The 13429-nt window shown below is 35.3% G+C and overlaps 1 protein-coding gene across 1 annotated transcript in view; it reads left to right on the top strand.

Annotated features, from left to right (window-relative positions):
- The window catches only part of DMD (dystrophin), a 1215125-nt gene that overhangs the window by 378526 nt on the left and 823170 nt on the right, over positions 1-13429 (top strand). The window contains 2 exon segments of the mRNA XM_035901725.1: positions 8375-8563; positions 8878-9059. Coding sequence (XP_035757618.1) covers positions 8375-8563; positions 8878-9059 — 371 coding nt within the window.

Here is a 13429-nt window from a genome sequence, read left to right on the forward strand (position 1 = left end):
GGAGCATAAGGCTGATGAGGAGCAGCTGAGGGAACTGGGGTTGTTTAATCTGGAGAAGAGGAGGCTGAGGGGAGACCTGATCGCCCTCTACAACTGCCTGAAAGGAGGCTGTAGTGAGGTGGGGGTCAGCCTCTTCTCCCTGGTAATGGACAATAGGACGATAGGAATGGTTTGAAGTTGCGCCAGGGCAGGTTTAGGCTAGACATTAGGAAAAACTTCTTCACCGAAAGGGTTGTCAGGCTCTGGAATGGGCTGCCCAGGGAGGTGGTTGAGTCCCCATCCCTGGAGGTATTTAAAGAAGGGTAGATGAGGTGCTTAGGGACATGGTTTGGTGGTGGGATGGCAGGGTTAGATCAAAGGTTGGACCCAATGATCTTAAGGGTCTTTTCCAACCTAGACGATTCTATGATTCTAAACTGGTTTGAGCATTATTTGGGCTGAGAGGATAAAGATTCTTCAAGCAATCATTGTGAATGAGTTTAAAGGAGACATTGAAACAGTGTGGGAACAGACATAAGAAATAATTTTCAAACATACAAGAAAAGCACATTTCTCCTTCAAAAAGAAGAAAAGATGTGTTGCTGTGGCAGAGATTAGCCCTCAGAGAAAGTGACAGTAGGAAAAGGAACGCTATCTTGGTAGCGTGAGTAGCAGAAGTATTACAGAGTGAATAAAAGATTTGAATACTTCAAATACTGAAGAAAACATGAAACTTAGTGAAGGTAATAAGGAAGGAGGGAACAAGTATATGTGTGTGCAATTGATAGGACCTGTCAAAGTTACGCTTCTGTGAGGTGCAGGTAGGAGAAACATTTTCTCATAAAATCAGTGAGGAGAGAGAATATGGTAATCAATCAGATGACTGACATAATCAAAGTAAAAGATGCTATGGGATAACACTGATTTTGCTGACAGCAATAGCAGAAAAGAGAGAGAATATAAAACAAAGGAAAGGATGAGAGAGCAACAACTAAACAGGAAGCTAAAACAAGAAGGCTACTTTTTCTTCCAGAATGATGGACCCATAAATATACATTTTCATAGTTTTTTGAACTATAAGGCTGTAGAATTCATAATGAAGTGCATATGAAAATGAAAAAAAGCTTGATGTTTTGTTTAACTTTTTACTCTTGAAATCTCCAATTGTGTTTTAACAAAATAGATTCTGATGTCTCTCTTTCTCTATCTGTCCAGCTGTTGCCAGAGAGAAAAGGAATAAAGTTTATGTTTGTTTTTCAATCTCCTACATGACATGCTAAAGAAATAAAACTTTTTTGGATAATCCATTTGTATTTCTTTTGGCCAATACATAGTTCACCTGTCTTCATCCCATTTTTCTGTTTACACATTTAATGGCTTTTCTGCTTATGGACATCTTTAAAATACAATTTAAGAACACAGAACATTTAAAAGGTCTTTATCAAAACACTGTACTTTAAAGTGGTTGTTACTTAAGTCCTTATTACATTTAGAATTTACATTTTAAAAATTAAAGTTAAATAAACGTGGCCCTATATTATCTATTCCATCTTGAATATTTGTCATGCTATTGCATGACACCATCATCACAATTGAATTTTAAGGTGGACTGATTGTCATCAATGGATAGAATTGCCTTTTCCTTTTTTTATGTATGTGACATTACAAAAAACAATAGACATTTGATAAGGGAGCTGAATCTGCTGATTTCGAGTTACTTTGTTAGTAGAACTACTGGGAACAGACCGTATGCTTCTTGATCTGAGATATACTTTCAGGACCCTGTTACCATTTGTTACTGGACAGTTCTGTGAAGAGTCATTATTTTATACTAAAAATTTATCCTAGGGTGAAAATTTCATTTGTCTTTATGTGAAGAGTACTCTTATTTATGTGTTATGTAGAGGCCAAATGACCTCACAGTTTACTGTGTGGCATGACAGCACCTGAAATATATGTCCCCTTAGAATATGCCTTGTTCCTGGATCAGAAAAGGGAGGGGTTGAAGAATGGTAGGTAGACCAGGCATTTCAACAGGAAGAAATGATAATTTTATTGTTGGTGCATGGTGAAAGTAAATCCATTCAGTCACAGTCAGTTGATTTAACACATCCACATCAAGTCATGTTACTGTTTGGAGCCATGATTCTTAATTGCTTGAATGGGAAGTGCCTTCCTTAGAGAGACAAGTACTGTGTTTCTTGTCATCAGTAATATATCAAACAGCAATACATTTTATAGTCAGAACAAAAAACTCAGTATAATTAGAACCCTTAAATAAACATAGGCTGAAAATTTTCCCTAGAGAGTTAATAAAACCAGTATGTTTTGATAAAGTTTGTGGAAAAAAAGGTCAAGCAGCTACTATCCAAAACCTGCTTTGATATTTTTTCCACATGCAAGTGTGTTGAAGAAAGCAAGCTAAATAGAAAATCTTTTTGTGAACCACTGACTTACTTGACCATGTATGTAAAATCAAACAGTTTTTAAATTGTTAGAAAATTTGATCATTCCAGGTAGCTGGCAGCCTTTGTTCCTGTCTCTTAACTCTTAATACTGTCTTACCTGTCCTCTCAGTTCCCAGTCTAAGCCTTTTTTCCCAACACAATTAGTTTATTTTTTTACTTGCTTTTATTTGACTTCAGCCAAGTTCTACACTCCAAATCCCAAGGTACAAAATTTTCCTTTAGTGCCAGTAAAGTCTTTGTCTTCTCCAGTGTTCATTTGTACCAACTGCACCTGATAGAGTAGTTGAAGAGATTAATTTTCCTTTGACCTTTCCTGCAATAGTTGCAGCATTTTCTTTCCTTTGTAACATACTTTCAGTCATACTTCCTGGTTTTGGCTTTTTTCCTCTCAGCATGCACATTGCCTAAGCTCTATTGACTTGAAATGAACTAATAATATACTGCATCTCAAAACTGCAGTTGCAAGGACAGGTGGAAACATCTGCAGTACAAGTGGAAACATTGAGAAAATCAGGTACTAAAAATCTATGTTGTCTCAACTGAGAAAGCAAAACCTGCAGATTTTCAGATTTATTTTAAGGCCAAACCTGGGTGGATTTTCATTTGAATGGCAAAAAAAAAAAAAAAAAAGCATCTTCCTTATCCAAGATGTTTTAATTCACAAATGCAATTTTTAACTCCTTAGCAGAATGAAAATACCAGCCTCATTTAGGACATGGATATAGTTAACTTTAAAATAACAGTCTGACTAGCAGGAGGAGGGAAGTGATCGTTCCCCTGTACTCAGTGCTGGTGAGGCTGCACCTTGAATACTGTGCTCAGTTTTGGGCCCCTCACTACAAGACAGACGTTGCATTGCTGGAAAATGTCCAGAGGAGAGCAACAAAGCTGGTGAGGGGTCTGGAGCACAAGGCTGATGAGGAGCAGCTGAGGGAACTGGGGTTGTTTAATCTGGAGAAGAGGAGGCTGAGGGGAGACCTGATCGCCCTCTACAACTGCCTGAAAGGAGGCTGTAGCAAGGTGGGCATTGGCCTCTTCTCCCTCGTAATAAGTGATAGGACGAGGGGAAATGGCCTCAAGTTGTACCAGGTCGGGTTTAGGTTAGACATTGGGAAAAATTTTTTCACCAAAAGGGTTATCAAGCATTGGAAGAGGCTGCCCAGGGAGGTGGTGGAGTCCCCATCCTTGGAGGTATTTAAAAGAAGGGTAGACAAGGGGGTCAGGGACATGGTTTAGTGGTGGGATGGCAGCGTTATGTTAACAGTTGGACTTGATGATCTTAAAGGTCTTTTCCAACCTAAACAGTTCTATGATTCTTAGTTTTATTACCAGAAATGACTGAGCTATTCTGTTTGATGTTATCTATTCAGAAAACAGTCTTGATTATGGCAAAGAATATTTTAGGATTTAAAATTTTAACAGTTATAATTTGGAAATTTTAAAGACAAATAAAATACAATTCTATAATGAGAAACTTGGAGGAACTGAAAGAATAAGCAGTGGTATCAGTCTCAATCTGGTAGAAGGCATGGTTAGGGGGTGAATAATGTGTGCTACTTTCTGAGGCTGTAATCCTGCAAAAGGAGTGTTCAAAATGAGAAAACTACTCTGACTTAAATTTGCCTTTACTAAAAAAATGTTTCTTTAAAATTTTATGACGCTGAGTTCTAAAACTCTAAATGTCTGGGGCCAGATTCTGCATCTTTTACAGTGAGACAGGCGGTTTCTGAAGGAATAAAATATATAATGTAAATAAGAGTGCTGGAATGAACCCTAAATCTTTACTGCAAGACTACTTTCTAAAACTACCCAAATATTTTTTAAAACTTGGAAGCAGTCTTTATGAACTAATAAAAACATTTTTGGAGAATTTACTAGTACATGTCCAATCCTTGTCCTCCCTTTAGTAATATAATTCAACAGCAGGTGAGGAACACTTCCTCCCCTCACTTTCTTACTCTGAAGCAGCTGCAAGCTCATGGTTTAGACTCTGTCAATTAATTTATACAGCTGCCAGGCATATTCTAGAGGACAGTGTATGGGCCCAGAGAATTTTTTGTCCTTCTAGGTCAGTCCACAATAACAACCAGGACTATTTTCTGTGCAAAAATTGATGGATATTTTTCAAAATAGTTTGTGAGCTGACTGGCTGACTGATTCCTAGCTAGATGTGATGCAGTCTTCATCAAACATCTGAATATTTCATGTTGTCTTTCAACTTTACATTTGTGTCATCATGCATGCATTGTTTTTCAGGAGATTACTCTCTGTAAATGTTTTGCTTTGACTGCACCTAATCAACTTTGTTTTGCATAATCATTAAATACTTTATTAAGAATAGTTTCTGATTCAAGAATGAAACTGCATGCATATTTAAGCAGTTTTTTTTCTTAAGTATAGCCTTCCTAGCAATATATGGCTACAAACATTTAACTTCATTGTGTCCTAATTGTTTTCATTCTCTCAAAAATTATGGTTAGAAACAGCCATCAAAACTTATATTAGAAGTCTGTATTAATAACTCTATGTCTTTGTTCTCAATGTATTATACGCAATACCTCAAAATTCTATTTTTTCTCGATATTTTAGGAATTCTGAAAAGTTTTCATAAAAATTCAGAAATAAGGACACTCACAGGAGGTGGTGGGTTTTTTGTGTCTGTATTTTTATTATTTCTAAATGGATTTGCCTACCATTATGATTTATAAAATTCAGGGTTTTCGTTGTTGTTTGTGTTATGTGGGTTATTTCAGTGTGGATTAGTCTTGATGCTGTAGAATGTGCATCCTTAAATTTGGGTTGTATTATGGGATGAATAGTCTTTATGTAGATGAACATTACTTTGAGGCACTTTTTTATTTGTTCTTGTTTTTTTAATACAAAATGTGTGGCATAGGCATTAGGTCAGTAGTTGTCCACTTCCAAGTGTGAATATTTAACTTGGTGTTTGATATTCCATTTACAGCTGAGCCAGCAGTCTGAATTTCTGCTGATTTGAGTAGTTGTTTTTCATTCCATATGCAGGATGATCAAGGATATACAGTTATCTTTAAGAGAGCTAACATCTCTGGTGGAAGTAGTGAAGCTACAGTATAATAGTGCATTTTAAAATATATGTATTTTGTCAGGTCAAAACCAACTGTTGACTCTGAGGCATGTTTTTTACCCTTGTAGACTTTTTACAATGTGAATGTTCTTATCTTATGTAGATTGAGATCAAGGTGGCTGTTGCTCTACTCTGGCTTGCAAACAGAGAACGTGCTTAAAGATGCATAAGAAAATTTAACACAGTTTTGAAAGTGTGTTACTATGGCTTGATTTTGTCAATTAAATCAGAGAGGATGATTTGGTTTAATTCATTTGATGATCCCAGGCAGTCCCTGTGTATGTCACTGTCAAATCTGAACACAAATACTCTGTGTGCTCATCGCGCTCTAGAATAACAAGGTGCTACTACTATTTCAGCTTCTGATGATTACTCTCTTCAATTTAACTTTTATTTTCCCCAAAATGAATGGGGAAGGAGAAGGCATCACGATCTAGTGACTTCATTAGGCCTTAGCAATTCAGAACAATTCAGTTGTGCTATCTATAAACGAATACTTTTTTTTTTTTTTAACTATTTATACTTCAACTGTGGCAGATACCCATTCCTCTGCTTTGCACCTCATGACTGATCCCAGCTCTCTGCTGGCAGTGATGCTGTAAGATTTGAGGGAAGGTAGAAAAGTTGTTGTTTCCTCCCTCTACCAAATATAAGGATTACTGACATTGTTCTGCGAAGTCCTTTGGTTATGCTTCCTCTAGTCCTTTTCTGATTACCTTCTGTCAGAAAATGGCCATTTTTTGAATGAGAACATGCTTTGGAATACCTGCCAACTAACTATTTTGATTTCCATTTGTGTTAGAGTGCTTGTCCTTACATTTATTTGAGAGTTAATACAATGGTGCAGAAGTTAGTCTGCACCATTTTACCATTGACGGTCATGAGTCCCAAGATTTTTTAAATGAAATTCCGTATAATATTTGTGATAGCATGAGGAAGCAGTGAAAATGATGGTCAACAAGGCTAGGGAAAATTACACTGAGTAGTTTTTCCTCATAAAAAGAGTTGTTAGGGGTTGCTTTGTTTAAACACTCGCTATACATGAGACAATAGTCTGTATCGGATCTAGAGAAAGGAGTATTTTCAGATGGAGACTTTTCATACAAATAGCTGACAGAGACCATCACAGATCTCTACAAACATGATATCCCTGGTCTCACTCAGCTGTTATAGCATCTTTTTTCCCCAGTGTATCAGATGTGAGTATTTTCTGTGAAGTATTGCTATAGGAAGGAAAAAATCATTACATATGTAAAAGCAATGATGAAGTTATCCCTTTCTGCAGTCAGTTGTATACTACAAAAAAACTGTCTTGCTGCAGAAATGTGATGTGGTTCGGTGTAATTTCTTATATACATTGGATACTACTTAAAATCCAGAGCTGCACACAATTCAAATATTAATTTGTGCAGCAAGAATCTGTGTGGAACATTTTCTGTGCTTCATTGTTTATATTCCTGTAAGATAGTACTTTCTTCAAAACAAAAACCCAAACTGTTGAGTTAATCAGATTTCCAAGCCTGCTTTTCTGATGCAGATTTATTTACTGAACATTGTTTTTCACGTATATGTAGTGATGACGTTAAGACTGCTGTTTTTATTGGCCTAACATACATATGACAGAGGGATTCACAGAAATTGCATGTGATTATTAGATCTATAGAATTTAGAATTAATTTGTTTTGAGGATGAAGACTGAAGATTTCATTTTAAAAGATCTTGTTACATTCATTACACTTCCTGCTTTCTAATGTTAGACTTTGACTTTCTATCCTAAACTATAGTGAAATGCTTTAGATGTTGCTTTGAGTGTTTTATTGGCACAAGTATGTCAGTAGAGACAACTTCTGCTACCTGTGAAAACATTAAGAGTTTAGGTATCATCTTTTTGAAAAAGCATAAGCATGTTTTAATGCAAACTTTGTTTTTGTACTAACTTGCTAGCAAACTAAACTTCTTCAGAACTTTTTGAAAAATTTATGGAATAACATTTTCTGTAGCAAACCAGTATTTCTTGCCTCCATTTTGTCCTAGTCTTCTGCTATTATACTGATCCATAAATACTTGTTATTGATTTCATTTCAAGCAGTACAGCATAAGTGTGAATTCTGTGCATGTAAGAGTCACGTGGCTTCTAAAGTATAAATAAAAAGGTGGATTTTGTGGGAAAGAGAAATCAACAGTAATGCACTTCTGTTTTTTTTAAAAAGTTATGATTTGGCATGAGATTTCTGAGCTTTTACAACTTTCTAGAATGGTTTTAACAAAATGGGTGTCTATGGATTGCTCAAGCCTAGTATTTCAGGTAGTGTAAAGGGTTGTTTTTCCTTTTTATATTCTGTTTTCCATAGATTCTCTGCAATGTCAGCATGCGACTTACTGCTTTTTTGATGATATAATTTTACTAGCTGCTGTGGGAAATAAATTTCTCTTTCATTTCCAAGATAAAATACTTAAATAAAACCCAGTAAACTAGAAATGAAAAATTGGACTATTTATTGAAAAACAATTATAACAGCACTTTACAAGTATAATTTAAATATTGTCATTATTCAGAATAGTTGCTAGGAATTTTGAATTCTAGTGTAAAATATCTATCTTAATCTGATTTTTTTTTTTTTATTTCCCTCAATCTTATCTGATCTTGGTCAATTAACTGATTTTTATACTAGTAACTACTTCCACACATTAGCCATCTGATAGTTTTTTTAGTTTTTTAAAGAGCTGCATTTTTATTCAAGACAGTGGTGTTTTATTCATTCCATTGTAGAATTGTCTGAGAAGATGCTCTTTGCATTACTCTTAATTTGGTTTTGATCAGTTTTTAGAAACCGTTGAAGAAAAGACATTTAGCACCATGCGGATGGGGTCTGAAATGGATCTTGAAAACTACCAAACTGCTTTAGAAGAAGTACTCACATGGCTTCTCTCTGCTGAAGATGCATTACAAGCACAAGGAGATATATCCAGTGATGTAGAAGTTGTTAAAGAACAATTTCACACCCATGAGGTATGTTTATACTAACCTTTCATTAGGCATTTATCTGCTTGTACCCCATAATAAAGTCAAAAATAGAAAACAAAGATATTTATAGTTTATTTTATTTCTTTTCCTTGCTTTTAATTTTGATTTGGGGAATTTAAAGGTAGTACTGGAGACTGCCCTATGCAAAAAATGGGGAGGGGTTGAGAAAATAAAAAGCAAAGTTGAAAATCAGGTTTAAAAAGTGGTGGAATTGAATATATTTCTCCAAAGCCTTCTCTTTCTTCCCAAAGAATCAAACTTAAAACTGGATTTTTTATTTTTTTTTTTTCTATTGTCAGGGTTTTATGATGGAATTAACAGCTCACCAAGGACGTGTTGGCAATGTTTTGCAAGTTGGAAGTCAACTTCTAACAACTGGAAAACTTTCAGATGATGAAGAGAATGAAATCCAGGAACAAATGAATCTACTTAATTCTCGTTGGGAAAGTCTCAGGGTAGCAAGTATGGAAAAACAAAGCAAGTGAGTACTATGTCAGGTAAAATAGTATATATGGGGTTTGACTGAAAAAATATGAACTTGACTAACAGTTGGGATTTTCTTTCGCTACACTACGAACAAAACTCCATCTCAGATCTTTTGAACCTGAAATTTGATGTATAGTGACTTTTAAGTTGTTGGTTTGAGATTGGAAGCTGCATATATCAGCAGCTATCAATAGCTTGGACACTAATAACATTTTAATAAAATTTATATAACCTACCTCACTTTTTCTGATTGAACAAGTATCACACAATATTTAGCTACAAAGGAGATACAAAAGAAAAAGGGAAACAAATCTTTTAAGGCCTGTAAAACTTGATCCTATAAAAATAGTAAGTGAGAGGTTAGCTTTCCAGGAAATATTGTCATGGTTTTATCTGAAGACAAATTACATTATTCAAAAAAGGTCAAGTCCTATAGCTTAAAGTAGAAATACAATCAAAATTAGAAAAATAATCTAGTAATTAGTCATGTTAGTCTGTGATGCATTTTTAAGATTTCTATGTCATATTTTGAAATTTTGATTTACATAGTGTTATCTATTATAAGAAACCCCATAAAGGTAAGAGCTTGTGATTGTGCCACAGTGGAGTAATTTGTTTTGCAGAATACACAGTGGTTAAACCAGAAAAGTTATTGAAGGCGTTATTTATGTGAGTTGCCTTCCATATCTTAAGAAAATGTCTGTTACTTACCTGATCTTTCACATTTCTTTTTCTCAGCCTCTCTTCTTTTTTCATTTTATGTGGATACTTTTAATCCCTGTCTGATATAATAATTCCATTTCAAACTCACGTGACTCAGTCTTACATTGTCATGAGGAATTTTGTATGCCTACTAGCCTTTCTGTAAAGGGAACCGATGGTGAAGATTACCAACTATCATAAATACTCAAATCCAGTGGAAATTTTAAAATTAATTGAATGTCACTAGGAGCTTGTTTATAGCCAAACAGTATTAATTACTGAAGAATATAGCTGTTCTCTGCAGTAAAACTAAGTAAATGCTGTGGAAAACAATGTGAATCTGACATCCCTGGTGGCTTTTTAGGGACTTTGAGCTAGGTAGACTTCATTAAAATCTTTATGCTGAGGTCTTAATTTTTCTCTGAGAAAATCCCAATGAACATGTACTAAGTCAGAAACTCTTCTGTCTGTTCCTTCAGTACAGCTGGAGAGTGACTCCTTTTGCGAATATGATTTTAGTAAAAGCTGAATATCTCTAGTAGTGAGGTCAGTGGTCTAGCCCTGCACCCTGACTGTAACAGAACAAGAAAAGATGAGCTTTAGGGGAGATACATATCTCCTGAAGCACCATCTTCTCATTCCCTTTTGCCATTGGCGGAGATCAAATATTGGGCTGCATGGCCCCATTGTTCTGGAGACCAAATATTGGGCTATATGGATCATTGCTCTGACCTAATACAGCATGTCTTATGTTATGAGCTCTCCTGACCTAGAGTTGTTTTCAGCTGAGATGGAAGCAGTTTTGCTCGTTTGGTAACCTGCTATTCATTTTTTCTTCTTCCATCTGTTTATTCAATATCACCCATGACCTTTTAGCACCCATGGCATCCTTTGGCAGTGAATTCCATAGGCCTCTTACCCAGTATGAGTGCTACTTTTTGAGGGAATGGCTTCTTTTTGTTTCTTTTGTTACTGGTAGCTTAAGTGAGTCCCTCTAGTTAATGTGTTACAAGTGAGGGTCAGTAGTGTATATCTTTCAATGTTCTCTCCATACATATATGCCTTTGGTTATTCAACTTGCTCTTCATTTAGCTTTTTCCAGTTCTAACTTATTTTTTTGGAGTTGAGGGGACCAGAATTGCCAACAATATTAAAGGGCAAACCATGATTTTCAACAATCTGACAATGTTGCTCTCTTTTTTTGCAATGCGTTCTTAGTAATTCCAAATATTTATTTACTTTTCAGCTTGCTACTGAGTATTGAGATTGGTTTCTTTATTATATCTTTCTTTCACAGTTAGTAAAATTGTTGATGGGTTTTGGATGTTTCAACCTAACTTCCTCAAGCTTTATTATTTTCTTGAAGAGAAGACTCTACAATACTTTACTGTAGGCAGTTTTTATTTGCCATATTTATTTTCATTTAAATCAACACATGCAAGTGGCAACCTCACCTCTGTGTTGAGTGGTACTGTATCTACTAAAATATCCTTTAATACCAATTGTTAAACTCATCTCCCAGATGCAGCTATAGGTCACTGCTTGTGGAACTGAATGGTCTAGTATCTTCTGAAGCATGTCATATTCGGGTAATACGAAATCTATGGAAGACATAGAGTAAGGGCTTCACAGAGAATGTTGTGCTACTACTTAATTTCTTACAAAAAAAAAAAATCTGCAATAAATTCAATGAAATTGGTGTTAAGGCAAGAGAAAATTTCTCAGGAGTGATGTACTTAGATATAGCTAATTTTGACCGATTTGGTCAAACCACTGTGTCTCAAGCACCAGGTGGAGGGTTATGAAAAACTTTCATATCGCTATGTAATATATTTCTGGGTTATTATACACAATTTAAACTCTCAGGATCTATGTTCTACTTCAGTTTAAAGTATAATCTTCTGAGCACATTGCTGTAATCTAGTCTTTAAGGCAACAGTGACACGTTTATCCAAACAGAGATGGTTTTTATGAAGATGAGAACAGCAAGGCTGTCTATCCTCTGTTGTAACGTAGTAGGAAATGTAAAACGAGGTAGCATGCTTTACAGCACAGGGGAAACAGAAGCAAGCAATCAACAGAGGAGAAAGATCTACTGATAAAGGATACTATAAAAGTGAAAGGGTCTTATGAAAAGTGATTTAGGAGGTCAGAATATCAGAGGAAGTTGGAACCCAGCAATGCCATTGTGTAAAACCAGCCCAAATTGGATTTCCTATGTATTCACTATGTATTGAAAGTATTTCACTCTTCTAGCAAGTAATACATTAGCAAGCTGAAGGAAAACAGCCTGTTTTTTCATGTCTTTCTTCTGCCCTTCCCTGAATAGGATTCTCTGTAGTGTAAAGCATCTTAGAGTGATAAATGAACCACTGGAGAGAAAAACTTAATGCAATTTACCACTTTATGGGGAATTCCACAACTATTAAAACACATTCAATTCAATGGAAAAGTATTTTGCATTTGAAACTTATGATGGCCATACCATAAACAAAGATTATAATAATCTCCTGAGGTATATAAATAAGTACTAAAACCTCTATCAGATGTTTATAGAAGTAATTTCAAAACCAGAAAGTACCTGGAGAATGGGAAGAAACAAGAAACTTTCTTTTGCTTAAGAATCAAGTGAGATCAAATTATTTTCTGTGTTTATTTCATTTTCAAGTTTATGCTCCTTGCTTTGGAATAATATCAATATTCTATATAATAAGTATTTCATCATATCTTGGTTTTCTTAAATCAAATTCTCTTCACTTTAGCAGGTTTTCTATACCATTTATTTCATTTATCGCTAAAAAAATTATCTCTGGGATGAAGCTTTGTATTTAATATTTATAATACCTTGGTTTAGAACATCAAGTAACACAATAAAATACACACTTGAGGAAAGACTGAGTTAGGTCTGAGATAGCCAATCCCTTGTGAACCATGGGTTATAATAAAGCAGGGGTCAGCTTCCCGTACTTCAGTCGTAAAGAAAGAGAGAGATTTGAGTCAAAAAAACAACTACATGTCTCTTTTGGTCATTTTGATCAATAATTAACACACAATATCCAGTAAAAAAAACTGAAATCATACTACATCATGAAGATCCATGGCACTGTTCTTAGAAAAAAAACCTTGAGAGATAAAATACAGGAAAACATTACAGTTTGATGTCTATTATTTAGAGATTAGGATTAATGGAGCCTTTCCCATTTTTTGGAACCTTCTTTTTTTTCTTCAGTGTCTCAAGTTCTGTTGAAGTTTCAGTTCCTGCTTATAATTGTTCCTGTGATTTGTTTTCTTTGGCTTTTCCCTTCCAAGAGCTACTAACTGGAGTCTTTAAAAATTATTACTGTTTTGAGAAAGTAGCATAGCTTCACAGAGCTGCCGGTGTAACACCCGATACTATCTCAGTGCCATCTGGAACCAGTGAGGTACCATTCAGGAAACAGATGTAACTAAAACCTTATTTCAACACAAAATTTTATTTTTTTAAAAATATGTTTGCAAGTTTTTATTTCCATAAAGTTACGTCATCTTGGTGTTTGCCTGCAGTTTTTCCACTTTTCTGTATCTGCTGGTCTGCACAAGTTATGCTTCATGTCCGTGTACTCCTCAGGATTCCTTTGACCGTGTCTTGCACGCTTTCTTTGTTTCCCAGACTGCATTTTACAT

Source organism: Egretta garzetta, unplaced genomic scaffold, assembly GCF_000687185.1.
Source record: "Egretta garzetta isolate BGI_Z169 unplaced genomic scaffold, ASM68718v1 scaffold70, whole genome shotgun sequence".
Lineage (NCBI taxonomy): Eukaryota > Metazoa > Chordata > Aves > Pelecaniformes > Ardeidae > Egretta > Egretta garzetta.